The sequence below is a fragment of the Echinops telfairi genome, unplaced genomic scaffold (assembly GCF_000313985.2).
Source record: "Echinops telfairi isolate 266 unplaced genomic scaffold, ASM31398v2 ScPeMD7_3;HRSCAF=10, whole genome shotgun sequence".
Classification (NCBI taxonomy): Eukaryota; Metazoa; Chordata; class Mammalia; order Afrosoricida; family Tenrecidae; genus Echinops; species Echinops telfairi.
In genome coordinates, this window is record NW_022103899.1 from 62,552,452 (window position 1) to 62,579,051 (window position 26,600).

Consider the following 26,600-nt stretch of genomic DNA (forward strand, 5'->3'; position numbering starts at 1 on the left):
TTTTAAATTCAAAGCAGAGGGTGTTTGGGGGCCAGCCCCCTGGAATGAATATGCATGGGATCAGCAATGGCCAGGAACACAGTGGGAAGGCTCCGCCTTTTCTCATTCAGTATTAACCCTTTGGGGGACCCACAGGGCATAAATTGCCCACCTATCATTTCTACCCCTATGGTTTAGCAGGATGCTTCCATCCCAATTTTTTTTATGTACTGGTGGGGCAGGGGGGGGGGGCTTGTGCAACTGCATACATGTGAAGACCTGGGCCTAATTCCACCAACACCTGACACCCTCCTCCCTACCCCCAGACATATGCGTCCCACTTACTGTATTGGGGTCCATACCAGAGAAGGAAAAAGAACCATCTTTTCCCTATTCATTCAAGATGCCTTCCATTACTGAAGACCCGTGGTTTCAGCAACAACAAAATCCAGAGCAGAAAAGAACTTGGTCTTTGTTTAACGGGGTGCCTCCGGGATTGCAGTCCGAGTTATTTCACCATCTTTATCTTGTTTCCCGTCCCTGCTGCCTTTGAAAGGTGCTCTGTTTTTCGATGCCTGCAGAAGAAGCAGGTCTCTAACATCACTGATCAGAGACGCTAACAGTGGGCTTAGGGGCGGGAAGGCTGCTGTGAGGCTGGTGGTGAGATGCTGCCCCCCCAGCCCCCCATGTGTTGTCGCTGCAATGGCCAGTGTGAGATGGAAGCTATCCCTGCATGGTTTCAGAAAACCATCGTCTGCCAACGCCGTCTCAGCTCTGCCCTCTACAGGCCGCACCCCAGGCCCTCCTCCTTTAAGATGCGAGCTTTCTGGCCCTGGTGGTGCGGCAGGTGAAGCCCTGGGCTACTCGTGGAAAGGTTGGCGGTTTGAGCCCACCGGATGCTGTGCAGGAGAAAGATGAGGCAGTTTGCTTCCAGAAACAGACAGCCTTGGGGACCCGGCGTGGTTCTGCTCAGTCCTGTAGGGTCACTAAGAATTGGACTTGACCTGCCCGCAGTGGGGTTTGCGTGATAGTGCAGTTTGTTTTGAGGGGCTGTCCATAGATACTCTTGCTTTCCTGTCTGGGGAGGGTCTCCTGAGGAGCATGCCAGGCAGACAAGACTGCCTGCTGCTGGTGTCATGGGTTACGTGTTGGAGTGCTAACCAAAAGGCAGCCGTTAGAACCACCACAGAGCTAGCCAGATGGGGCTTCTCCTCCCATTAAGAGTGGCAGCCTGGGAAGCGCACAGGGGCTGCTCTGCTCCGCCCCATGGGGTCGCTGTGGGTCAGCATCGGCTTAGCTTGGTTATGGGTGTGAGTAAAAGCAGTCCCACCCGTCTAGATGCAACACATAAAACACTGGGGTGCACGAGGAGAGAGTTGGTGGTCCTCTGGCCACACCAGGCCGGCGAGGCCCTGTGGATACAGCTCCAAGGCACATTCGTGTCACCTGTGGTGGAACCACAGCCCAGCACGGACAGCGCATGACGCGTGTGGAGTGCAGTTTCCCCAGAGGTGCAGCGAAGGGCGGCAGGCAGTGGAGAGTCTTCTGACAGGGTCGGCCCTCCTGCTCCCTGGAGCAGACCCGCCAGAGGCCAGAAAGGAAACCCCATCACGGCTCAAACAAGGCTGTTCATCTTTACAGCAGAAGGAGCTCCTCTCTCTCCCTCCGAGTAGCTGGCTGGTGGGTGGGCTGGAACTGCCACTTGGCTGTTAATAGCCCCAGTTCCTAACCCACAGTGCCACCAGGGCTCTTGGCCACAAGGAAGTATCCCCTTGACAGCCCCAAACCAAACCCACGTGGGAGTCGCCAGTGTGGGGCTTATAAACACCAGTGGGGGTGGGGGAGGAGTGCTTTCTACACATAATAAATCCTCCTCTCTCATTGGTAAAGGAACAGTTAACCAAACTTAATTTTGCTCGTTTTTATTCGATTTTACCAGAAGGGGTTGCAGATGAGCGAGGTTAGTGCATAACATTGACGAGCCCCTGGAGAGTCCTTTGGAAACATCGATCCTGCTTTTGGAGAAAGGAGCAGAAATAGGCGAGCGAAGCCCCTGGCCTTCTGCAGTGAGGTGTCTGTCCCCCGGAGCTCGCTTCAAAGCGGCTTCTGTGTTGCTGTGCATGTGCTCTGCACGTCCCATCGACGAGACTTGGAGTTTGAGCGAAACAAAGTAGATCATTTTGTCATGGGGGCCTTATCAGTCTGGGTTTATTTTATCATTTGCCTGGAAATTCACATATTCTATACTGATTTCATGCGGGAGAATTTTGTGCTAAGCAACCTTCTGGGCCCTCCCTGCCCGCACCCCCAAGAACCCTTTGAGTAGGGAAATGTATCCAGTTCATATAATCAGCTGGGATCCCTTCCAGTGGCTGTGCCGTACAATTGCCGGCACCTAAGTCACATGCTTCTTATGACAGCAAGTGACACGGTGCAACACTTTGTTCTGTGCACGCTACTAATGTGGAGAGACACCCACAAACGGTGGTGACTGTAGTTCTCTGTAACTCCAGTGGGTGAGGTGGGGGTAAGCCAGGGACCACCTGGACCTCCAACTGACTGGGCCCCTGTCAGAAAGAGCACTCACTCACCCACTTGATAGGCGTGGGCTCTGGGGGACACTCTTCACAGTGCTTGGGGTGCTCGCTTGGATCTCATTTAGCCCTTAGTACGGCCGTTGAGAATATTTGTAAGAGAGAGGGAGAGAGAGTGTGTGTGTGTCTGTCTTTAGCTGAGGCAGTGGGTCCCCTGGAGTCCAGTGACGTGCTCATTCATAGTCACAAGAAGACCCCAACACCAGCCCCTCCCTCTTGACCCGTTATGCTCAGGCACCCCTTTCCCAGCTCCGGGTCTTGGGTCCTGTCTGACGCGTGCCCACTCTCATCTTGAAGCATCGGAGATTCCACGTGGATTGGTTTCACAGTTGGAGGAGACCCCTCGCTGTGACGGCGTGGAGACGGCTGTGGCTGAGAAGAGAAGGGGTTAGACGTGGACATAATGCCATCTGTCTCGTTTGGTTTTTTCCCTGGGGGACAGAATGAGTATCGGGTCATTAAATATGTCCTCGGATCTCATTTTGGAACATAAAGGAAGTAGGAAGACTCAGATAATGAGAATACTAAAAACAAACAAACACGCCACATTCACTGCCATCTAGTTGATGCTGACTCACAGTGACCCTATAGGACAGGGTAGAACTGCCCCTGTAGAGTTCTGAGACTGTAAATCTTTAGGGGAATAGACAGCCTCATCTTTCTCCCACAGAGCAGCTGGTGGTTTCGAACTGCTGACCTTGTGGTTAGTACCCTGGTGCGTAACAACTCAGCCACCAGGAGTCCTAGAAGTATATTTATTTAGAGAATACTTAAGCTCTAGACCTGAAAACATGTCTGATTTAAATTTGTAGAAGACACGCTTTCATCCAGAGTACATGCTGGCATTTAGTTAGCGATCCAGTAGACACTGTCTCAGAAGTGAACAGCTTCACCGTGGGCCACCAGTGAGGGCCCACCCGGAACCAAGAACGACAAGGCCCTTGGTCATTGCTCGGCACTCAGCCTGTCGGAGAGCTGGGGTCCAGCAGCCCTCCCGGGAAGCTGGGTCTGGAAAGCGGCATCAGGCGGGCCTCAGGCCTGGGACGGCCCTGCAGGCGTGCACTCACGGTCCCTCCCCTCTTCTCTCCACGGACACAGACGAATGGTTATGCCGGAGACGGGTACGGCGCCCAGGCCCTCAGCAGAAGGCCCAGCAGGGTACGTTGTCCTGTCACACCACTCAATCACGTTACTGCGACGCTTAAAGAAAAAAAACAAGCAAACACAGTTTTGTTGTTGTTGTGTGCCACAGTCTGTTCTGCCCAGCGGGCCGAGCACATTGGACTGAAACCCAGCCCGGTTCCACACCATCCGCACACTCGCCCCGTGTTTGAGGCCACTGTGGCGCCACGGGTCCTGCCAGCTCCTTGAGGCGTCCTCTCGGCCGCTGCCCCTCCGTTTCACTAAGCACGACGGTCCTTCTCCAGGGACTGGTCTCACCTGCCATGTCCAGAGCACATCAGGCACAGTCCCACCATCTTACTGCTGAGGAACAGCCTGGCTGTACTTCTTCCGATGCAGATTTTTTGGACAGTTTAATTGACGTGTAATTCACATACCGTACAGTTCTATTAGAAAGGGCAGTGCCATCACCACCACCACTTTGGCACCTTTTCTTCTTGCTGGTACTCATGATTAGCCCCCATTTCCCGTCTCCCTCTGCCAGGCCCTTGATAAATTATTGATGGAGTTACTGTCTCTAGAGCTATACCTCTCCTGGGTTTCATAGAAAACCGCTACGGTTTTTTGTTTTTTTTAATATTGCTCATTTGATTTAAATTTGGCTTCTTTTATTTTCTGTGGCCAAGCTGGTCTCGCTGCCTTTTTCTTAGCAAATGCTCAGATAAAAGTGGCAGCTTTGCCACTGACAAGGCTGCCAAGGGCCACGTGTAAGAGATCGAAATGAACCAGGCTCTCCTGGTGTTAAAAAAGGGGGAAAAAAAACAACCAAAAACCGAAGCCGCGTGTTTGCTGTTTGGTTACCTTGCCGTGGGTGTGAAAGCCCAGGGCGGTGTGGAGGTGACGATGATGGTTCACACACTCCGGCCGTTCCGAGGCAGAAAGCCCAGGCCACCTCTGCAAATGACGGGGGCCTTGGGTGCCCTCTGGGGACAGTGTGCTCTCTCACAGGGGGCACTCTGAGTCTGGGTTTGCTTTGTGTTTGTGCTTGTTTGTTTCTTCAAAGAAGGGGTACGTTAAGAAAAATCTAAATAGGAAGCCGAAGAAAGCTCGCCTCAGATTCAGCAAGAATTACAAAGTCTACGCTCTTCCCCCACCTCCCCCACCATGGAGTCCCTTCCGACTCACCCCGACCCTGTGGGACTGGGCACAGCTGCCCCTGTGCCTCTCTGAGACACTCACTCGTGCTGGGAGTAGAAACCCTGTTCTTCCTCCCGCAGAGCTGGCTGGTGATTTTGAACTGCTGACCTCAGGGTCAGTAGTCCAATATGTAACTACTACATCCCCAGGGCTCCACGCCAGCCTCTCAGAGCTGAGAGAGTGCCCTAACAGCGCTGGAGAAGCCCTGTGGTGACCGGAAGATAAACACTGAGAGATCAGAAGGTCTAGTTATTGAGAACGCCCGCTGGACCGGTTTTGTCCCGATTGTCTGGAGCAGTCGGCCCTCCCGACACCAATCCTGATTTGGTTCTGTTATTTCCTGGGGCAGCCGCTTACTATTGCAGGCGCCCTGGTGGCACAGTGGGTTACAAGTTGGCCTACTGACCACAAGGTCAGCGGTTTGAAACCACCAGCCACTCCAAGGGAAACAAGACGGGACTTTCTACTCCCATAAAGAGTCATAGCCTCAGAAATTCACAGGGGCGGTTCTGCCCTGTCTGTGGGGTCCTGTGGGGTCCATACAAGCCGGCATGGGCTTGATGGCAGTGAGGTTGGGTTCAGGGGTAGCTACTGTGTTGCGAACACTTTGGGGAGCTGCGGGCTGAGGTGGGGGCAATGAGGGTATACACAGCACTTAACATGGCCTCTTCCCACTGCTCAGAACTCCAGCTTCAGCGGCGACAACCGAGTGCCCGCATGGCCGTCACCCAGAGAGGAGAAGCTGGTCGGTTTCTGTTTACGTTTTTCTGCTTGTCTTCAGCAACGGCATGTTGTGTTGCATGCAGAGGGGTGTGTGTGTGTGTGTGTGTGTGTGTGTGTGTGTCGCTCCAGCCTGCTCTTTCTTTATTAGTCTTTACATGTCTCTAGAGTTCCCTTGGGACACTACTTTGGTGAGGTCTGCAAGCACTCCTGAATGGGCGTCACTGGAGTCCTGGCGCCGCTATAGCCGACCCATCCCCCCTGAAGGGTGGCCTCCAGCCGGCTCCCATATAAGGAAGTCTCTCTGTGGCTCTGTTGTCCTTAGAGTTAATCCAAAGGGAAAGTCCAGCCAGGTGCCCTTGAGGGTCTTGGCTTGGGGGTCTGGAGGAGAGGAAAACTCTGTAGGGGAAACTTGTGTAGGGCAGTTTCTAGGGGCATGGGCTACATTTGGGGTGAAAACCAAGTTGAATCAAAATCCAAATATCAGCCCTGGTGCCGCAGTGGTTCTCTGTCGGCTGCTCACCACAAGGTCAGCAGTTCGCAACCCCCAGCCGCTCCTTGGGAGAAGGATGGGGCTTTCTACTCCCGTAAAGAGCGACAGTCTCGGAAACCCACAGGGGCGGTTCTACCCTGTGCTCTAAGGTGGCGATGCGTGGGCATGGACACGATGGCAGGCAGTGTGACACAGCAGAGGCCCGCCCGTGGTGGAGGGGCCCAAAGCAGGCTGTTTGTAAGAGAAGCCAAACCCCGACTGCTTCCCGCCCCAGCTCCGGTTCAGTTCCCACCCACCCAGCAAACATTGGGGGCTCGTTGTGGATGGGCTCAGGCAGGAACCCCATACGCACAGTCAGCGAGGAGGGCTCATGTTTGCACGGTAGTGACAGACACTTGGCACCCTGGGCTACACAGACTCAGGTCACATTGCCAGACGTGGCCTGGCAGATGGCTCAGCTTTGAACGGAAGAAGGGGTGGATGAGAGCCAGGGCAGGGCCCCACTAAGCAGGCAGTGTCTGCAGCCCCTGCTGGGGAAGCCCCAGGTAGCTGGGGTGCAGGGTGTGGCTGGTGCTCCCCCCACCCCCGCCTTGTGTCTGAGTTTGCAATATGAATGTTCCTTTCAGAGGAAATGAGGGTGTGAACCACTTTGTCATCCTCCCTCTCCCCCATCCCCCCTCATCTCTGATTCCAGGGGCTCCCCTGCTCGGACCTGGGACTCCCGAGGAGCGGCCTGCTGTCCAAAGTCCCATCCACCCAGCACGGAAGCCGGGTCTGTCTCCTGCCTGCCAGTCCCTCCCCCTGTGTGTCTGTCACTGCTGGTTCACCTTTCAGGGAAACCATACTTTCTGCTTGTCTCGGCCGCCAGTGCACACAGCCCAGGGAGGGTTCCGACAGCGTGGCTGAAAGTCTCCCACAGTTCATTTCAGGACCCAACACAGGGGAAGAGACCCTCAGGAGAAGGGGGTCAGGGGGTTGGGTTGTGACCATGAAAGGCCGACAGCTGTCCTGCTCCGGCTTCCCGGGGGCCACCGGGAAGGCGTGACCTGTCACGTTGCTTCGGCTCAGGTGCCTCTTCAGCCTCCCTCGGCCAGGCCTGCCCTGCCATAGGCGGGTGAGCACTGTCAGAACCGGGCCCAGGCGCTGTCAGATGACACCACCTCTTAGAGGTGGAATTGTCCCCTCTGTGGACACACTGCCCGTGACTCGGGTCCCTGCCTGGCTTGAGGTCAGTAGCCTCTGCCTACTAACAGGAGCCATGGGCACCTGGTGGCCGAGCATGGGGTGGGGTGGGGGGTGTCTGTCCCAGCATTCCATTACCCAGGGTTCTGCCCCTCACCTGTGGGTTCATACCCCAAAGGGCCTTCCTGGAACCCGCCCTGGGCAGATAAAGAGTTAGCCGCGAAGCTGCCGACCACAAGGGGTGCAGGGTGAACCCGTCGGGAGGTGTCTTGGGGAGAGGTCCTGGTGCTCCACTTCTGAGAAGCCCAGGAGCCCCTCTCCTCTGACACGCAGGTGGAGGGAAGCTGGTGGTTGTTTGAAGCGCTTACTAACCTGGGGCTTTGAGTTGTTGCTGTGTGGAACTCAGTGGCCTAGACTCTATGCCCTCGTGGGCCCTTCCTGACACTGTCACCTGTCCGAGAGAGACTGAGTGGTCCCTGTGTGTGCACCTGGCCACCCCCTGCATTTACCCTTGTATGGCCCCTGCATTGTCGGCTGAGATCCCAGTGCCTGGCCCCACATCCCTCTCACTGTGTCCGGGCGCCTGGTCAGAGCCGGTGCCCTGTGATGAGAGAGCACTGATTCTGTTTCTTCAAGGCCTTTAAATCACAGCCTGGAGACCCGTCTCTAGATGCAGGCTGTGTGAACCACCTCCTCCTCTGGACTGTTCTGTGTTTGCCTCGCAAGGAATGCTTCTCAGCATAACCACGTTTCCACGATGTGTGGGAGAATGGGTTGTGTGCCATGGACAGGAGTAAATGCTTCGCTCCCCAGCTGCGTGTGTGGTGGTGTGTGTGTGTGTGTGTGTGTGTGTGTGTGTGTTACTGTCCTGCACGTCCCTTGTTCTCTGAAGCCCTCTTCCTGGGAACCAATGCACCTTTTCTCTGAAGTTTCTCCAGCACACTTCTCTATGTGTCCATCGCCCTGGCTTTCTGGCATCGCTGAGACAGGAGGCGGCGCCCGCGTCTGTCCTGACTCTCTGCTTCCCTCTAGGCGGCCCTGTTTGACGACAGCAGCCTCGGTGGGGCTCAGCGGGGCAGTACCTCTGGCTCTCGGGCTGTAAGCCGTTTCTGTGTGTCCCTGGCCCCGCATCCTCCTCTGTCCACTGCATGGCCCCAGGACACACCAGCAGGGCTCCTGGCGTGGGAGGGATCCCTCCGCCAAGCCTCCCCACCAAGTCCTACAAAGAGGCCCCTCCTCCTCCCCTTACCCCAAGTCTGATGGCTCGCTAAGAAGCATGTGGAAGTGCTGTGGACGGGAACTGGCTCCCTGAGAGTCTGATTTTATGATTCTCTATGGGTTTTCCCCAGGCATGCTGGGTACTCGGAGACCCTTAACCACTAGACCTCCACCTTTCCTCCAGTGTGGCTCCTGTGCACCTTTGTCTAACCGCTGAGCTCACGCCTCTTGACGAGACGTCTACAATTAATACTGATGTCGCGTGGAGTGCTTTACCGCAGTTGTGCCCCTGGATTTGACACTCCTCGGTTCTCACACGTCCTCACAGACCACTCGGAGAGCTCCATTCGTGTGACGAACTGGGGAAATGGCCCCAGCCTGCGTCAGGGGGAAAAGGGGCAATGGGGGTGGTTTTTCATCAGAAGAGGCAAAAGACTGGTTGACTAAGAGAAAGGAACTTTCCAGGGTATCCACTTCTCTGTGGGAGCCTGAGTTGCCCAATGGTTGGTGCTCAGCTGCTCACCCCCAGGCTAGTGGTTCGAACCCATCCAGGGGCTCTGAGCAGTGAAGCTCCAGTGATCGCTCCTGGACAGATGGTGGCAGCCAAGAAAGCCCTCGGGGCGGTTCTCATCGCTCCCGCTGGCAGACCAGCGGCACGTCCCAAGGTGGTGGGGCACGGGTTTGCAGGCAGCTGCGGAACTCGGTCCCTGAATAACAGGCCTGGCTGCCCATCTGCCTCCATCAAGATCCCCGACCTCCCTGCCTCCGTCCAGTTGACTCTGCCTCTCGCTGGCCCCTGGGACAAAGCAGAGCTGGCAAACCAGTGCCTGAGGCTGCCTCATCCTTCTCCCAGGGAGTGGCTCATGGGTTTGAACTGCCGACTTTGGGGTTAGCACTGAGCGCTTTAACCCCTGCATAAAGCTCACAGTCCAGAGATCCCTATGGGGCCCTGGGCCCTGCCACACTCTCCGCTGCAGGACCAGCCGCTGACAGCAGTGGGGAGTTAGGTAGCCTTCTGCTACCGGCGGCCAACTGAAAGGCTGGCTGTTCAAATCCAGCCTGCAGCCCTGTGGGAGAAAGATGTGGTGGTCTGCTGCCGTCAGAATCATAGCTGAGAGGCCCCGCAGTTGTGGGGAGGACGTGGACATGGCGGGGAGTGCCCCCACTGTAACACGCTCTAAGATCGCAGTAGTCCGGACTCCACCCAGCAGGCAGTTGGTGTTGGCTCCCCTCAAACGGAGTCCTGGAGCGGAGGCAGCTGCCCAGGCAGGCTCCCTGATGGAGTCTCTGGGCTCTGTGGCCTGGAGGGGACCCCAGAGCAGGAAGGCTTTAGGGCGTGAGGGCCCGTGCCGGCAGCTCTGATAGGGCAATCCACCCCTGCCCTAAAGCAGTCCGGTGGCACAGTGTTATGCCGCTTACCACAAGGCCAGCAGTTTGAACTAAGCCGCTCCTCGGGAGAAAGAGGAGGCTGTCTACTCCTGTGAAGAGTTGCAGTCCCGGGAACCCACAGGGACAGTGCCACCCTGTCCCTTAGGGTCACTGTGAGTTGGCATCGACTCAACGGCAGTGGGTTTAGGTTTTCTTCCCCCACCCCACAGGCGTGCGGCACATGCTGGTGATGTCAATTGGACAAATTGATCTAGTGGGAGCCCCCTCCCGGATCCAGTGCCAGTCCTGGGCATCTGAATGCTGTGGGTGTTGGGGGGCAGCGGCAGGGGGAGTATACATGCTGCGTGGAGGAGAGCTCCGTCCGCCTCTGCCCCTGCAAACCAGGGGTGGGAGGCTCAGGAGGACCGAGGGCTGTCCAGCGCAGGGCTGGGGCAGCAAACCAGCTCTCGAGCCTTACGTCGCAGTTCTTTCGGTTGTACATACGTGTGGCTCTGGGGTAAAACTGGAGTCTTTAAGGGATATCGTCCAGATAAAGGTGATCTCATTTGTACGTGTATGTGTGGCTCCTGAGTAATTTTTAAGCTGTTGTGAGCGACAGGGTTGCCTCTTCCATTTCAGACTTTGACAACCGCTGGTCTCAACCATCGCTTCCCACACTCATTCGACCTGCTGCCCTTTTTCAGGGGGCGGGGGGAATCCCCCTGCCCGTGGCAATGAAAACCATTTGTACTCTCACCCCTCCTCCAAGCTCAAGTGTAGACACCTGTCTGCAGCCCCCTAGATTGTTGCAGCGGGGCACTGCCCACCCCAGGGAGTACCAGTGACACGATGGTGACTTTCTGCAGGGGAAGGTCACCAGCACCTCAGTGCCCCAGCAGGCATTAGCCTCCCCGGGGAGCCAGGCAGAGGAGGCAGGGACCGATTCCATCCTCAGCTCTTTGAGGGTGGGAGGGGGCTCCGGATTCCCCCAGATGTGTAGAGGTGGGAGGGGCGGGGAGCAGAAACGTTCTGATTGCTCCCTGTCTTTAAGTCCAGGTGTGTGTCGTGGGGAGGGAGGACAGGGGGGAGGTTCTCCTTCCGTAGGGAGTTGGTGCTGGCTGCATCTGTCCCATTTGAATGGAGGCTGGTAAACCCTGTGTGTCTCTCAGGAGCTGGTCCTCTGTGGTCAGCATCTGCGCTGTGTGTGGCCCTCGTTAAGAGGTGCTGTCCCACCTCACCTTGCTCAGAGGAGATCAGAAGTTTCGTAATAACATGAAAGTAAGTCCAGGGGCCAGAATACATGGGAAGACAAGTCCACGTGAACAGGCTACCACTTCCAGACACAGGCTGCTGGTGCTCTGGTGTTACCAGAAGAGAGAGGGATGGGCAGGAGGATGAGGAGCTGGATAGAGGGCTGACTGGATGGACAGTGAGAGGGTGGGTGGATGGACACCTGGATGGACAGACCTAGGGATGAACAGATAGGAGGGGGGCTAGGTGGGTAGACAGATAGACAGACCGAGAGATGGATGGACGGACGGGTGAGTGGACAGGTAGATACGTACACACGTCCGTACAAGGTAGCAGGTCATCTGACACTTGTTAAAAAAGCATAACAGGAAGTTGTGGTGATGAGTGGTTTAGGGCATATGTTTTCACTACAAGAAGATAAGTATTCGTATAAAACGCAGTTTGGTATTAGCCTTTAATCAATTCATCCCTACCGCAAAGCCATCTGAGAAGAAAAACTGCCTGTTGCTATGAAGTCAGGTCCCTGGGCCCTGGTCCTCAGCTTCAGGGGTTGTTTACTGTGTGTGGACGAGGCGTGACGCACAGCCAGGTGGAATGGAGCTGGGGGGGCGGGGTGTCTCTGTGTGAACAGTGGTGGTCTGGCCACGCGCCTTCTCCTGGGCGGGGAGCCTTCTCCAGCAGGCGCGCCTGATCTCTAGCCCACTCTCTCCTTCCCATGCATGGCGCTGTGCCTCCTGGAGCACACACTCTCGCCTCAGTCCTGCTTCTCCGCTCACCCGTCCCTCTCTTTCTGTCTGCGTCTGGCCACACGGACAGCCCTCGGAGTACAGCGGCTACCTCAACTCCAGCTCTCGCGCCTCCTCCCGGGCCAGCTCGGCTCGCGCCAGCCCTGTGGTGAGTCTGTCTGGGCACTGCCTTCTCTCCTCCCCTGCCTGCCCCCATGCTCCCTGCTTCTCTGCCTGGGCAAAGAACCCCGGGCTCGCAGGCCAGAAGATGCCTCTGCTTTACTTCTCCGCGCACCATCGAAGGGGTTGGAAGGGACACAGAATGCAAGCACACCTCGTTCTGCAGGCTTCCAAGGCCCTGCCGCTTTTTCACAAATCAGAGGTGTGCGGCCACCTTGCCATTTTTCCCCGCAGGCTGTGCACACCTGTGCCCCTCAGCCCCACATCGGTCACCCTCACCACACTTGACGCTTGCTCCTGGTGCTGCTACACACATCATCAGCGAAGGACCAGTGTCACCATCACTTTTTTCTGCACCACGGAACCAAAAGCCCCATGTGGCTCGCTGGGTGGCAGCCTTCGCAGTGATCCGGAGCCCAGCCCGAGGAGCCCTGGTGGCATAGTGGTTATGCTTTGGACTGCTAACTGTAGGGTCAGCAGTTCAAAACCACCAGCCACTTCAAGGGAGAAAGACAAGGCTTTCTACTCCCATCGAGAGTGACAGTCTTGGGAAGCCACCAGGGCAGTTCTACCCTGTCCTCCAGGGCTGCTAGGAGTCAGTGTCCACTCAATGGCAGTGAGTTGGGGCTGGTTTTAGTTGGAGCCGGGCCTAGAACCCCTCCGAGCGAGGCCTGCCTGCATTTCTTTTCAGCCTCGTCGCTGGGACTGCACCGACAAATGCCTTAAGAGTCAGAGAAGAACGTCGACTTGCTTAGAGAGGGGGCTCCGTGGGAAGGGGGGCGGCTGGAGGAGGGGCTTGCTCGTGCATGGATGTGCTGTGTTCCTGTGCATGTTTGTGCTTTCTAATTACTTACGAATGTGTAGAAGGTGGAATTGCTATGTGTCGTTTGAAGTGTTACCTGTTATTGAACCCGAAAGCCAAGCCCACTGCCATCAGGGCAGCAGGGTGGACCTGCCGGGGCCTTCTTTCCAGGAGCAGACACTCTCCTCTTCCTCCCCTGGAGCAGCGGGTGGGCTCAGCGGTGAGCAGCCCAATGCTTAACTCACTGGCCCACCAGTGCTGCTGTATTGGACCCAGGATATTCCCACTGTGTGGCAGAGCCGTGCTGTTCCATCCCCCAGTCCCCTCCACTGGCTCCGAGCCCTTCCCACGCCGATGAGCTCTTTGCTCTGGTGTATGTTTATGCCGGAAAAGCCTCACACATGCCCCCGTTCACACAGGCTGACACCCAGTGCACAGTGGGAGCTCTCAGCCGGCCACGCAGATCTGGCATTGTAATTAACACGCTCCGCCCTAGCCAAAGATGAGAGGTTCAAACCCACCAGCTGCTCAGAGGGAGAAAGAGGAGGCTTTGTGCTCCCATGAAAACTGCCAGCTTTGGAAACCCACAGGGGCAGTTCTACCCCATCCTGTAGAGTCACTGTGAGCCAGAATTGAGTCACTGTTCGTGAGTTTGGTTTGCGGTCTCTCTATTTGTTCTTAAGGAGCCCTGGGGGCATGGTGGGTGACATGCTGGGCTGCTGACTGCAAGGTCAGCAGCTCGAACCCACTAGTGGCTCCGTGGGAGAAAGATGAGGCTTTCTACTCCTGTAAAGATTGGTAGTCTCGGAAACTGAACAACGGGGGCAGTTCTACCTTGTCTTACAGGGTTACTATGAATTGGAGCCCAGGTTCTGCCCTGTCCTGTAGGGTCACTGTGAGTTGAAATCGACTCAGAAAAAAAACCAAAACCTCAAATGCAGTGTCCCCGAATCAATCCAGAGTCAAGAAACCGAGCCCACCCATCTGTCTTCCCTCCTGGGTTCCCAAAGCTCAGATCCTGCCCTGACTGGTCTGTTGCCACCTTCTCAGTCCCTCAGACAGAGCAAGCACTGACCACCGGGGACTGGGGTGCCAGGCAGGTGTTGCAGGGAGAGGCCTATACAGATCCCTGGGCCAGCAGGGCCAGTCGGTCAGAGCCTCTCCCCAGAGTGGGCAGCAGACCCTGGGAGAAAACCTTCACTCCAGATTCGGACGCTGGCCGCCACGTCAGCCTCTGAGCCTCGCAGGACAGGGACATCCCACCTTTTAAACCCCAAGCCCAAACCCATGCTGTTGAGTGCACCACAACTCCTAGCCACCCACAGGGCAGATCAGAACTGTCTGGAGAGTTCCTGAGACTAGAACTCTGCACAAGAGCCTGCCTCCTCTTCCTCCTCCCTGGGAGCCGCTGGCCCTTCAAAGCCAGCAGGAGAGGTGGGGATTGAGCTTGCTGTCCTCTGGTGGGACCTGCCGCCTCGCCCCACTGCCCTGCACATGCCCTCCTGATGTGGGGCGCAGACATGGGCGTCACCCCAATGTGTGAAGCCGAGGTTGGGAGCAGCCTGTTATCCAGGTGGCTCTGTTTGAAAGCTCCCCCCAGCCCACCCCATCCGAGCCTGGCCCCACCTCAGATCAAACGCCGCTCTGGTGATCCAAGGAGCTGGCGGCAGCCTGCGCACCTCCTTCCTCCTTCCTCGGGTCCTGTATTCCACGTTACAAAGGGACCTGTGTTTGTGGTCACAGCGGGAGGCCAGGCACCAACAGGGCCATTTAGAGGTTGAGCACATTGCCTTCCCCCACCCAACCCTCACCGAAACAGCCCATCAAAACACACACACACACACACACACACACGACTTGTCTGGCCAGGGAACATCCCTCTCCATCTTGTCTCACAAGGAACACACTAGCAGGGGCTGGAGCCATGTTTTCAGGGACACAGGTACCACTGAGCTGGACACGTGGGTTTCCACCACTCCGTCTGTCCACATGGTAGACACTGACTTCAGGCCATAGGGCAGTAGGAAGCCCAGCCTGCCTCGGGCCAGACAGGCAGTGACCTGGCCCTTCTTAGTCCCCCAGTGGTCACACAGCCTCCTATATGTTTGCTATTCATGGATCCCTGGGAGTAGGCATTGGGCTTCAAGGTTGGCGGTTCAAGCCCAGCAGCCGCTCCCGAGGAGAAAGATGAGGCTGTCTGCTCTCCTAAAGATTTACTCTCAGAAACCCTGTGTAGACTCACTCTAGGGCAACATGGCATGGCTTGGAACTTCAGCTGAGGGCTCCCCGGCTCCTCAGGGCACCCCCAGACCCAGTTTCTGCCAGGGACCACCAAGCTCTAGGACAGCGGATCTCAATCTGTGGGTCGTGACCCCTTTGGGGGTCAAACGACCCTTTCATAGGAGTCGCCCGATTCTTAAAGGTAGCAAAATTAGTTATGAAGTAGCAACAAAAATAATTTATAGTTGGGGGTCACCACAACATGAAGAACTGTACTAAAGGGTCACAGCATGGGGAAGGTTGACAACCACTGCTCTAGGACAATGGGGACCCCCCAACATCCCCAGACTCTGGGTTCTTCCAGGCACCACGCTCTAGCATGATGGTACCACCGGGTACTCCCAGCATGTCCAGTCCAGCCAGTGCAGTTAGCGGGTCTGGGACACGCACAGACGTCCCCCCAGTGCCTCGTACAGAGCCCTCACAGCCCTGCCAGCAAATGGCGTATGTTCCCCTGTCCTTGACCGAGAGCCCCGCTCCCCACGAGGATGGGAACCCACAGAGCACTCCTGGGCCGCTCGCATACCTGGAAAATCCCTCGTCTGGTGTCTGTCTGCAGTCAGCACATTTTTATACAGTCCTGCTCGTCTCTCGTGGGACTCCTAAATGCCGAAACCCACACGGTGAAGCCCACCCACCTACACATACTGAGCCCGTGGACACCCACTGTGTCCACACTGCCCACCTGGAAGGGGCTCACAAGTCCTTTTCCGGCCCCTGGCCCTGCTGTGTCTGACCACCGCTGTTTTGTCCTCTTCCCTCTGCAGGTCGAGGAGAGGCCAGAGAAAGACTTCGTCGAGAAGGTAAGGCATGCCTGGAAGCCTCTGTGTGACGTCAGCTGTCAGCCGGAGACCCAGTGGTCGGGGGAGCCCACCCAGAAAAGCTGTGGCCAGTGTTTGCTGTGGGTGCCTGCCACTGGGCGATCAGGGCCAGTAGCTGGCTCATCACACCAGTGTCCTCCTGTGGGTGTAAAATCCCACTGAACAGGAAGGTGTCTGGCTCGGGTCCATCCAGCTTGGATGCCCAAGCTGACAGGCGAACCTGGCGGGGCAGTAACTAGATTAATGGATTCTTGGGGCTATGGTGGGGATGTTGGGGGGTGGGGAGCTAATAGGGAGTGACAGCCCTGGTGACATAGTGTTACTGGGCTGGCTGCTAAGGGCAGCGTCACCAGTTTGAAACCACCAGCCAATCCTTGGGAGAAAGAAGAGGCTTTCTACGCCCATGAAGAGTCACAGAAACTCACAGGGGCAGCTCTACCCCGTCCTGTGATTGGCATCGCCCCGATGGCAGGGAGTGACCGACTGTTCAGTAATCAGCAGCAGAGGGAGAAGACACAGTGCTAAGACTGATTGCAGTGACAATCGCACATCTCTTAAACATGTTTAAACCACCCGACTGAATTAGACATCACCAAAACCATGTCCACAGAAAAAATTCCCAAGCAGCCCCTGGAAACAGGGCCCCTGTAGAATTTACCAGAGGCCCGATGAAGGGCCTCCCTCTGGAAACAGAGTTAGAGACAAGACACCTTCATCTGTGTCGTTTTAGCTTTGACTGAAACAGGCTCTCGCTGTTTCCCAGGGCTCCCGGAACATGCCCAGCTTGTCTGCAGCCGCCCTGGCCTCTCTGGGTGGGACGTCCTCCCGGAGGGGTAGTGGGGACACGTCCATCTCCGCGGGCACCGAGGCCTCCATCAGGGAAATCAAGGTGAGTGAGGCCCTGGGCCCTGCCTTCAGGTAGCAAGAGGCCCCTTCCTTGTTAGCATCCTCCGGCTGACCCCCCACTTCCCCACCTCCCATCAGCGTGTGCCTGTGATCGCCCCCCAAGGAGCCCTGATGAAGCTGAGAGTTAGGCATTCGAATCCACGGGTCGCTCAGTGTGTGAGTCTGGGTAGACTAGAGAAAACAAATCCATGGACACACACATGTGTATGAGAAAGAGATTTATGTACAAGAGGAATTGAACATCCCAACCCAGTCCAGATCAAGCCCCTAAGTCTGATATTAGCCTATATGTCCAATACCAATCCCTAAACCCCTCTTCAGACTCACGATACGCATGCAATGACGCCGAATGCAGTGATCACAGACCAGTGGGTAGAAAGTCTTTGGATCCAGTGGCATTGTGAGCATCTAGCGCTGGCAGGGGTCTCCACGTGGCTTCTCTGGCTTCAGAAGTGTGGTTGCATCAGAGTAAGCCCATGTGGCTTCTCCAGCTCAGGGCACTAGTGTAGTTCCATGTGTCTTGTCAACTGCAATGTCTCCCAAGGAGTGGTAGCGAGAGAGAAGTGTCTCCCGCCTCCCAGGAGGAGGTACCGGATTTCCCAGAATTCTCAGGAGAAGGCCATGCCCACACAGAGGCCTCATTGGCTATGATCTGATTGACAAGCTAGACTCCACCCCTACACTCTTAATCCTCACATTGACAAAGGATTATATATGTACCACACTCAGGGACAGAATGGTGAGGCTGTCTGCTCCCCTAAAGATGCACAGCCACCGGAGCCCCATGGAGGGTGACTCTGAATCGGAATTGCCCCGATGGCTTTGTGGTGACACCATGCCCTGTCACAGAGCCTTCCTGCCCCGGCGCCAGGACAGGCTCCATCCTGCCCCTCTCCGGTCACCACCTCTGGTGTGGACGTGGCCAGGCCCTGCACTTGTGGCAGTCTGTGTTTGCTGGGCCTGCTGCTGGGCACCAGGTTGCTGACTGTCCCCCATTCACACTTAGTGGTGTACTTGCCTTGCCGCCCTGCCAGCACCCTCCCCGCCCTGCCCCCTGGGTGTCTGCCGTTGGTAGCACACCCGCAGGGAACGTCTCCAAGCTGCATTTCTTGGCCCTGCCCCCTCAGCCAGCTTGCCGATGTCGTTCTCTGCTGCGTCCTTGGTCCTGAGCGCAGGGTCAAGCCTGTGCACACAGCAGCCCACCCTTGCCCCGCAGGAGTGTCAGAGTACCGGGGCGTTGTGTCCACCACAGCAGAAGGCTGTCTGGCCCGTGCTTGCCACCCAGCCTAGCTTCCAAGCGATCACAGACAGCCAGTACCCCATTTGCCAAGGGTTCTGACTCGGGCGGACCCCACATGTCACAGGAGAGGTGATATTTTTTGAGGGGGGGTGGTGGTACAGGAAGTAGTTTGCCAGGCCTTTCAAGCTGCCCTGGCTGTACCTGAACCTCCAACCTTGCAGGTAGCAGCCAAGTGTGTTCACCGGTTGTACCACCCAGGGCCAGGCCTCTGGCAGCCCTCCTTTGTCACAGTAACGAGGGCTGGAGGAGGCGCAGCTTTGCATTTCAAAACTTTGTGTCTTCTAGAGCAGGGCCAAGGTGAGAGGCGGGCACAGAAAGATATTGGCCTGGCGTACAGAAGAACTCTTCTGGCAATTAAAACTGGTTCGTCATTGCCGCCAGTGCTGTTCAGATAGCTGGCAGCCATTTACCAGGGAAGGTGGGAAGGTTGGACAGGACTGCCCCTCAGCCTCTGAGTGTCCGAGAATGGGAGACCAGAAGAGGACCAGAAGGCGGGGCGGGGATGAGCCCACCTCACAAGGCAGGGTGGGGAGGAGCCCACCCAAGAAGGCCCCAGGTGCTGTGTGGTCCCCACCCCAGGGAAGCTGAACTGGCTGCATTCACAGCATGTCCCTGGGCTAGATGCTGGGCACCATTCATTTGCCCAATGAGTGTCCGCTGAGAGACCATCTTGAGCCAGGTGCTGCCGGGGAGGGTGGGGGGTGGCACTCCCAGATGCAGGGACGGCTCTTTGTTGAGCTTCCTCTCCGGCCCCCACTGTGACCTCACAGAGCAGGAACTCGGTGCCTGAACAGATCACTAGACCCAGTGCAGCAGCTTTTGTACCCTGTCCCCAAGCGGTTGTGGGTGTTTTAGACAGAGCGTGTAAGGAAACAATACAAAATCCAAACCGAACCCACCGCCTCTCGGATTCTGACTTGCACATACACACACACACACCCCACCCCAACCACCCCGTTACAGAGCAGACCAGCTCCGTGGGATGTGCTTGAAGGCGATCGATGCTTTAGGGAAACAGTCCTTGCTTCTGCAGCACCCCAGAGGGGGTCAGACCACCTGCACTTTGGTCATGACCATGCTGATGTGCACTTAGCTTTCTTTGAACACTTCGGGGAACAACAGAGAGGCAAAGGACGGGGCAAAATGTGTCACCAGGCCGCCCAGAGGTGAGAGGCGAAGAGCTCTGTGAAAGAAAGCAGGGGAGGGAGGGTCTCTGGCTCTTTGTGGCCGGGCCGGGTCGGTTGTTCCCTGGTCATCTGCCTGCCTCATTTTTTGCCATTTCCCCCCTAGGAGCTCAATGAGTTAAAAGACCAGATTCAGGATGTAGAAGGCAAATACATGCAGGGGCTGAAAGAGATGAAGGTATCAGTGGACTGGTGTGTGGATTCCTGGTGTTAACCTGACTTAACCCAGAAAACAAACCATGAGACTGACCCCCCTGCATGTTGTGCACCAACCAGGCCGCCAGGGGCAGCAGTGCCGGCCTCGGCGGCCCCACTTAACACATTGTAACTCCTGAGTAGAACTAGTCTCAGTGGCCCCACTTAACACATTGTAACTCCTGAGTAGAACTAGTTACTAATAGCCTCGCTTGTATCCCTGATGCATGCGGTGCCCTCCCCTCCCCCCTGCTACACCCTTCCCCTCCCCCTGCATAAAGCCAACTTCTTGTGTACACCGGAATGTTCCAGACCCCGGGGCACCTGGAATGATGCACTAGCGATGCTTTACTGGCCTTGCTCAGCCAGACATGTGACGTTGACTTTGACATCGGTCAAGGAGCCCTGGTGGCATAGTGGTTATACCTTGGACTGCTAACGTCAAGATCAGTTTGAAACCACCAGTCGTCAGTCAGGAGAAAGACGAGGCTTTCTACTCCTGTACAGAATGACAGCCTTAGAAAGCAAGGGGGCAGCGCCACCCTGTCCTGTAGGGACCCTGTGGGTCAGAGTGGACTGGATGGCTGTGGGTGTGGTTTTTCGGTTTTGTGGGACATCGGTCAGAACCTCCGAGATACCTATGCACCGCAACCTGTCCCAACTGGAGCCACGTGTGGGGGTGTTGTCACAAGGGATTGGCGGGAACATGTGCGTACCACTGTTAGAAGGTAGGGTGGCTTCTCTGTGTCCGCCAGGTTCCCAGAAGGCAGATGAGTGTGGGGTGACTGTGTTTCCTTTCTGCGTCTGCATATCAGTGCTTGAGGCCCAGCCACATCTGCCCACCGGTCCCAGGCCTGGGCCGTCCTCTCCAGCTCCCCAGGAAGTGCCTGGACCGGAGTCTGGCCACCAGGAAGAGGGGACTCTGGGCTGACCGACCACCTGGTCATTGTCCTTTTCCATGGTTTCCACCTCTTCTTTGGTGGTAGTGGTGGTGGCATGTGCTGATGAGTCAGCTCCAACTCTCGTGGCCAAGTGGCAGCGGAGAGCCATCCCCTGGTGCTTGCTCGGCCAATGTTTTGCAGAGACACGTCCTCGGGGCTTCTGCACAGAGCCTGGGGTGGCTGCCAGCGGCCAGCTTCTCGGGTAGCTACCAAATCCTTCCCTATTACAGCCCCAGAAGAGGGAGACTGAGACCGGCTGATCACTCATGCAGAAAGAGCCACGGGTCGGTCCCCCTAAACGTATTCCCCCGTCTGGCCTGCCAGCTGACAGGCTGTGCACACCTGTCCTACAGCACCTTTCTCTCCACCGGGAGCACCTTCCACCTTCCGCTCCATGTCAGGGCCTCTGGGTGTGACTCCCCCAACCGTGAGGCAAGTGGTGTCACCACCATTGTTCCTGGCTGGACCTTCCGAAGGGGTGACCTTGATCCCTCCTGGCCCTGCCCCCGGCGACCTGTGCACTGTGAGACTCGAGACCCCGCACAGTGTTCCAGGGCAGAGAGGTCACTCGGACTGAGGCGCGCCCGACGTGGCTCGTGTGCGGGAACATGGGGGACAGTGAGTCGAGAAGCCCTGAGAAGGACCAATACCTTCGAATGATGGTGTCAGCAAAGATTGTTGAAGCCACCATGGGCTCCCCGGAAAACACACAGAGGGGTGTCGGGAGAGGTACAGCCAGCGTGCTCCTGCAAAGTCAGGACGGTAGGGCTTTGTCTGACGTGCTATGGGCATGAGGGGGCACCAGTCTCAGGAGGAGGGGCAGTGAAAAAGAGGAAGACCCCCAATGGGATGGGTGGGCACAGGGGCTGCAGCAGCGGGCTGGGCCCAACAGCCTCTGTGAGGATGGTGCAGGACCAAGCAGTCTTGGGTTCTGTTGTGCACAGTGTCCTCTGGGCAGGGCCGACAACAGCACCTGGCCACGGTGACGGGGCCACGCATCCAGCATGACATCCTTCCTGGATCACCGGCCAAAATCGGTGATCGTCCATGGCTTTGGGCACCTGTTGAGTTCTTTGGCATCTCGCGGCTCTGCGGGCTGGGCATTTTGAGGGAGTGTTTCGGAAACCTGTTGAGCAGCCTTGCTTCTGTGAAACCTGGCAGCTTAGGGGCCCTGGACCATGGAGCACTGTTTGTGTTGGCTGTTCTGGGCCACTTGTCTTTAAATGCAGTGATTGTTCTCCCTGTGGGACCAGAATGTTGTCATCCTGTGTCCTTGGTCTGACAAGGGTGTAAACATTAGGGTTTTGTCCCTAGTGTTGCTGGGCGTGCCACTGAGTTGGCCAGCTCGCCCCAGAACTGCCCCGCAGAGCTCCCTGGGCTGTCTGTTTCTACAGAAGCAGACTGCAGAGTCTTTGATGGGTTCAAACCGGCAACCTTCCCGTTCTTACCAATCCAAACTCACTGCCCTGGAGTCTATTTTAACTCATAGTGACTCTACAGGGCAGGCTTAAACTGCCCCTTTGAATTTCCAAGACTATATCTCTTTATGGAAGTTCAAAGTCTCGTCTTTCTCCCACGGAGCAGCTGGTGGTTTCAAACTGCTGACCTTGCAGTTAGCTACCCAACACGGAACCACAACCAGGGTCCCTGTAAAAGCCACATGGCTGGGGCATCTGACCTCCTCTGAGGTCAGGAGGAAGCGAGAGAAGCAGGTCCCTCAGCCACCTTCCAGACTCCTCGCCGATTCTGCCACCAGCCTCCCTCCCACGACACTCTCTGTCTCTGCCACGTTCAATAATTCATCACAGTGGCCTCATCGATCTTGGAGAACAACACATCCCTCATTGTGAGGTTTCTCAGGGAAGTAACAAGCTACAGTTCAGGATCGGAAGCCACTCAGACGCAGTTCTTCAACCCACACAGCCTCTTCTCTTCCAGGTCTGCAGCTTCCCCTCTCTGACCCACAGGCTCTCTGGGTCCCGCAGCCTGGCTTGGGCAAGTGTTACAAACCTCTTTCATCTCTGCGATCACGTGTCCAGAGACACGCCACCCCATCGGAAAAATGCTCCGTGGGTCAGCAGAGTTAGCCCCTCTGCATACCCGGGAGCATCTCACTCCACCCACAGGCTCTCTGCCTTCCAGCCTCTCTGCCTTCCAGGGAAGCCCTCAGCTGTGTCTGGCACTGTCTCCTGTCTCACAGCTTCCCCTGAGCCAGCCTCTGGGATAGCTCATTTTTAACCCAGCGGGATGGCAACACTGACCAGTACCCTCATTAGGGCTCCAGACACCTTAGCGGCATAGTCCCACCCCTGCATGGTCTGCAGTTAGCAAGCCATCCGAGCCCCTTGTTGGTCCCTAAGCTCCTCCATCTGCATAGTCGGGCCCCATCCCTTGGTGGGAGTTACACCACGTGATGTAAGTCCACACGAACTGGGCCACACAGTGATTCAGTCACAGTCTGCCAAGCAGGTGCTTCACCACCGGACCACCAAGGGACAGTTGATCGCCACTGCTGTGGTTCCCAGGTGCTGTTGAATCAGCACTGAGTCACAGTCGCCCAGTGCACAGCAGGACACAACACAGCAGGACACAACACCACCATTCTTGTGCCGTCTTGTGAAACGGTTGAGCCCACAGTTGCAGCCACTGTGTCCATCCATCTTGTCCAAGGACTTCCTCTCTCCCTGCCCCTCCACTTTATCAAGCACGATGTCCTTCTCCAGGGACTGGTCCCTCCCGATAGCACGTCCAAGGTACGGGAGACCAGGTCTGGCCCTCCCTGCCTCTAAGGAGCACTCTGGCCGTACTTCCTCCAAGACAGATTTGATTCTTCTTTTGGCAGTCCATGGTAATTTCAGTAATTTTCACCATCCCATAATTGCCTGGTTGGCCACTTGTTTCTGGGTGCCATCGCGCTGGCTCCAGCTCACAGGAAGTACCCTGCATACAGCAGAGCCATCGCTCGGCAGAATTCATGGCTGGTTTTCCGAGTGCAGAGGGTCTGACGGAGCTGCCCGGTGCTGCGTATTCTGATCCGGTGGCTCTGAGACAGAGAAACCTGAACTTGGGCTGAGTTTTATATATGTATTTCTCACAAAGGAATGCTGGGCTCAGCTCTGTCTTGTGTTCTAGGCCTTGGAAATCACCACGCCATGTGATGTTCCTTACGCCTATGCACTGGCTCTGAGAAAGAACGTGGCCTTAGGGGGCCGGGTTTTCAAAATGGGTGGCATGCCCCTCGGGGCTCCTGGGAGTCTCACTGCAGTGCCCTGGTCTCCGCAGGACTCTCTGGCCGAGGTGGAGGAGAAGTACAAGAAGGCCATGGTGTCCAACGCCCAGCTGGACAATGAGAAGACGAACTTCATGTACCAGGTGGACACCCTGAAGGACCTGCTGCTGCAGGTGGAGGAGGAGCTGGCGGAGTCCCGGCGGCAGTACGAGGAGAAAAACAAAGTAAGGGCGGTGGGCAGAGCACTGCGTAGCCGTGGCAGGCCAGGGCCCGTCCGGTCCCAGTTCCCAGCAGCCCCACAGGGTTCCCCAGCCTGGCGTGGCCAGTTGTTTGCCTCAGGACCCACAGGGTGACAAGGGAGCGCTTCACTTCACTGGTGCGCTGCAGGGCTCCAGCTTGCTGGAGACCCAAGCAGAGGGCTCGGGACAGGCAGGCCACAGAGATATTGCGGGCTCCAGACCAGACCACGGCAGCCACGTGTGTCTGTTTCCCAGCGCGTGGGAAAGGGATGTGGGCACGAGGCTCTAGTCTAGGAAGCATGAGGAGAAAGTTGGAAATCTTTCGAGAACGACCAGCACGAGCCACAGGGACACAGTGTGGGGAGCACAGGCTGTTGGGAAAATGTCCCTGACAGACTCGCCCCACGCAGGGCTGCCCCCAACCTCCCGTTGGTAACAAGCGCAGCGGAAAAGCAAGGCTCGAGACAGCCAGTTGGTGATCCAAGCCTGCCTGCCAAACGGCCGGCATGTTGGGGGGTGGGGGTGGGCTCCTGGTGAGCAGGACCTAGATCTTCCTGTGAATGCCTGTCCTCACTTCTCATTCTGTCCCTTGTCCGCACTGTCAAGAAATAAGAACAGGTGCCGAGGATTCTGAGAAAAGCCCAGGCCGTGGTTTTCCGGGGTGGGGGCCACAGCCCCTGCCCCTGCGAGGTGCTCTACAGAGGGTGCTCCCGGCCCACTGTCACGTGCCCTACTCTGGCCCCCACAGGAGTGTGAAAGGGAGAAGCACGCACATGGCGTCCTGCAGTTCCAGTTTGCGGAGGTGAAGGAGGCCCTGAAACAGCGGGAAGAGATGCTCGAGGTAGGTGCCGCCTCCGCTTTCCCCGGGCTGCCCAGCCGTCTCATGCGGCAGTGGGAGGAGAAGCCGGCCGGCCTCTGGGCATTTGCTTGAGGTTAATTGTCTGCATCTCCCTGAGGAAACTCCCCCTCACTGGTCAAGAGCCTCCTTCTTGGGTGGTTTTGTGTTTGCTTCAGGAGGAGAAATAAATAGGAGGCAGGATAATGAGCCCCCAAAGAGGTCCCCGTCCTAACCCCCAGAAGCTCTACCTGTGTGACCATGCAGGTGGAGGCACTCTGCTGATGGGGTGGAGTTGGAGACCTTGGGACGGAGCAAAACGCTCTGGTGGTACAGTGGGCTACAGGTTAGGCTGCTAACCACAGCATCCGCAGTTCAAGACCACCAGGTGCTTCCTGGGAGAAAGACGAGGCTTTCTACTCCCAGAAAGTGACCAAGCCTCAGAAACCCACCGGGGCAGCTTCCCCCGATTCCCCCCCCCTCCCGCGCCCCCCGACCCCCCTTGTGCTCCAGGGTCGCTGTGAGCCAGAATCGGGTCAGTGGCAGTGAGTTTGTGTTGTGGGGGCCCAGGGAGGTGGTCTTGGGTTAAGAGACCAGAGTTGTCGTGAGAAGCAAGTAGGAAGGGGAAAGGTGGCGGCAAGAGATGGAATGAGGTGGTGGGGGGCGGGGGTGGGGGTGGGGGGCACAAGCCAGGGAAGGGAAACAGCCTCCAGGAGCTGAAAGGGTCAGGATTGTCCCCTAGAGGACTCAGAATGACAGCCCTGCCCTCAGCCGGCTTTTAGCCCCGTCAGGCTCAGGCCCGACACGTGACCCCTGGAACCATAAGCTTATACTGTCCTTATGCCTCCGCTCCCACCCAGCCTCCAAGACAGTAAGTACTTACACCCTGCAGCACGGGCAGCCTCCTCCAGGGTGACACGGGTTCTGTCCCACCGCCCCCCAGTCAGGCGGCCACACAGTCCTCGGGTCCCCCAGTCACAGAGAAGCCCGTGGACGCTGTGCTGTAGTCACTAAGTGTGGGCAGCGAGACAGACTCAGAGATCACTGCTGTCACGGCAGCTCTGACCCCCGAGCCCCGGTGGAGCTGTGAGTTACACGTCGGGCTGCTAACCAGAAGGCCAGCAGTTCGAAACCACCAGCTGCTTCCCAGGAAAAAGACAGGACTTTCTGCTCCCTTACGGAGTCACAGTCTTGGACACCCACAGGGCCAGTCCTTCCCTGTCTTGTGGGGCCTCTGAGCGTGACAAGAGGGTGCCAATCTGACCTACAAGGGACACAGAGATAGGACCAGGGCAGCTGCTGCCCATCATCGTGCCTGACTCAAGCTGGCCACGCCCCTCTAAAAAGAAGCTCGGGTCTTTTTGGCACGTGCAAACAAGGCTCGCCCATCTGGTTTGCCGCTGCTGGTGACAGCCCCACAGGGACATGGCAGAGAAGCTGGTCGGTTCTGCCTCAGGTCCCAGGGGGTCACTTCTCCCTCTCACAGCCAGGAGGCGGGAGAGCCGGGCCAGGTCTCGATGAGGGGGGCGGTGTGTTGGAAAGGCGCTGCAGCCCCCAGGCTGAGTGTGGCCGAGCCAGACAGAGCAACAGCTTGCCTGGCATCGGGGTTTCCTTCCTGTTTAACCCTCTCTCTGCTTCCTTCCTACCTGCCCCTGCTCCTCAGGAAATCCGGCAGCTACAACAGAAACAGGCCACTTGTGTCAGGGAGCTTTCTGACCTTCGGGAAACAATAGAGTGGAAGGACAAAAAGATAGGGGTAGGCTGGTGACTGAACCCCGCCTCTGCTCAGCGGGTGGCCCCCAGGGTGCCCCGTGTGCAAAGCTTTGTGTGTGTGTGTGT

The 26,600-nt window shown here is 56.9% G+C and overlaps 1 protein-coding gene across 1 annotated transcript in view; it reads left to right on the forward strand.

Moving 5' to 3' along the window:
• LRRFIP1 (LRR binding FLII interacting protein 1) overlaps positions 1–26,600 on the forward strand; it is a 64,058-nt gene that overhangs the window by 16,937 nt on the left and 20,521 nt on the right. Inside the window, exons 7-16 of the mRNA XM_045294409.1 lie at positions 5,575–5,637; positions 6,800–6,877; positions 8,320–8,385; positions 11,941–12,018; positions 15,879–15,914; positions 16,696–16,821; positions 19,429–19,500; positions 23,741–23,911; positions 24,675–24,767; positions 26,425–26,517. Coding sequence (XP_045150344.1) covers positions 5,575–5,637; positions 6,800–6,877; positions 8,320–8,385; positions 11,941–12,018; positions 15,879–15,914; positions 16,696–16,821; positions 19,429–19,500; positions 23,741–23,911; positions 24,675–24,767; positions 26,425–26,517 — 876 coding nt within the window. The remainder of the gene's footprint in view (positions 1–5,574; positions 5,638–6,799; positions 6,878–8,319; positions 8,386–11,940; positions 12,019–15,878; positions 15,915–16,695; positions 16,822–19,428; positions 19,501–23,740; positions 23,912–24,674; positions 24,768–26,424; positions 26,518–26,600) is intronic.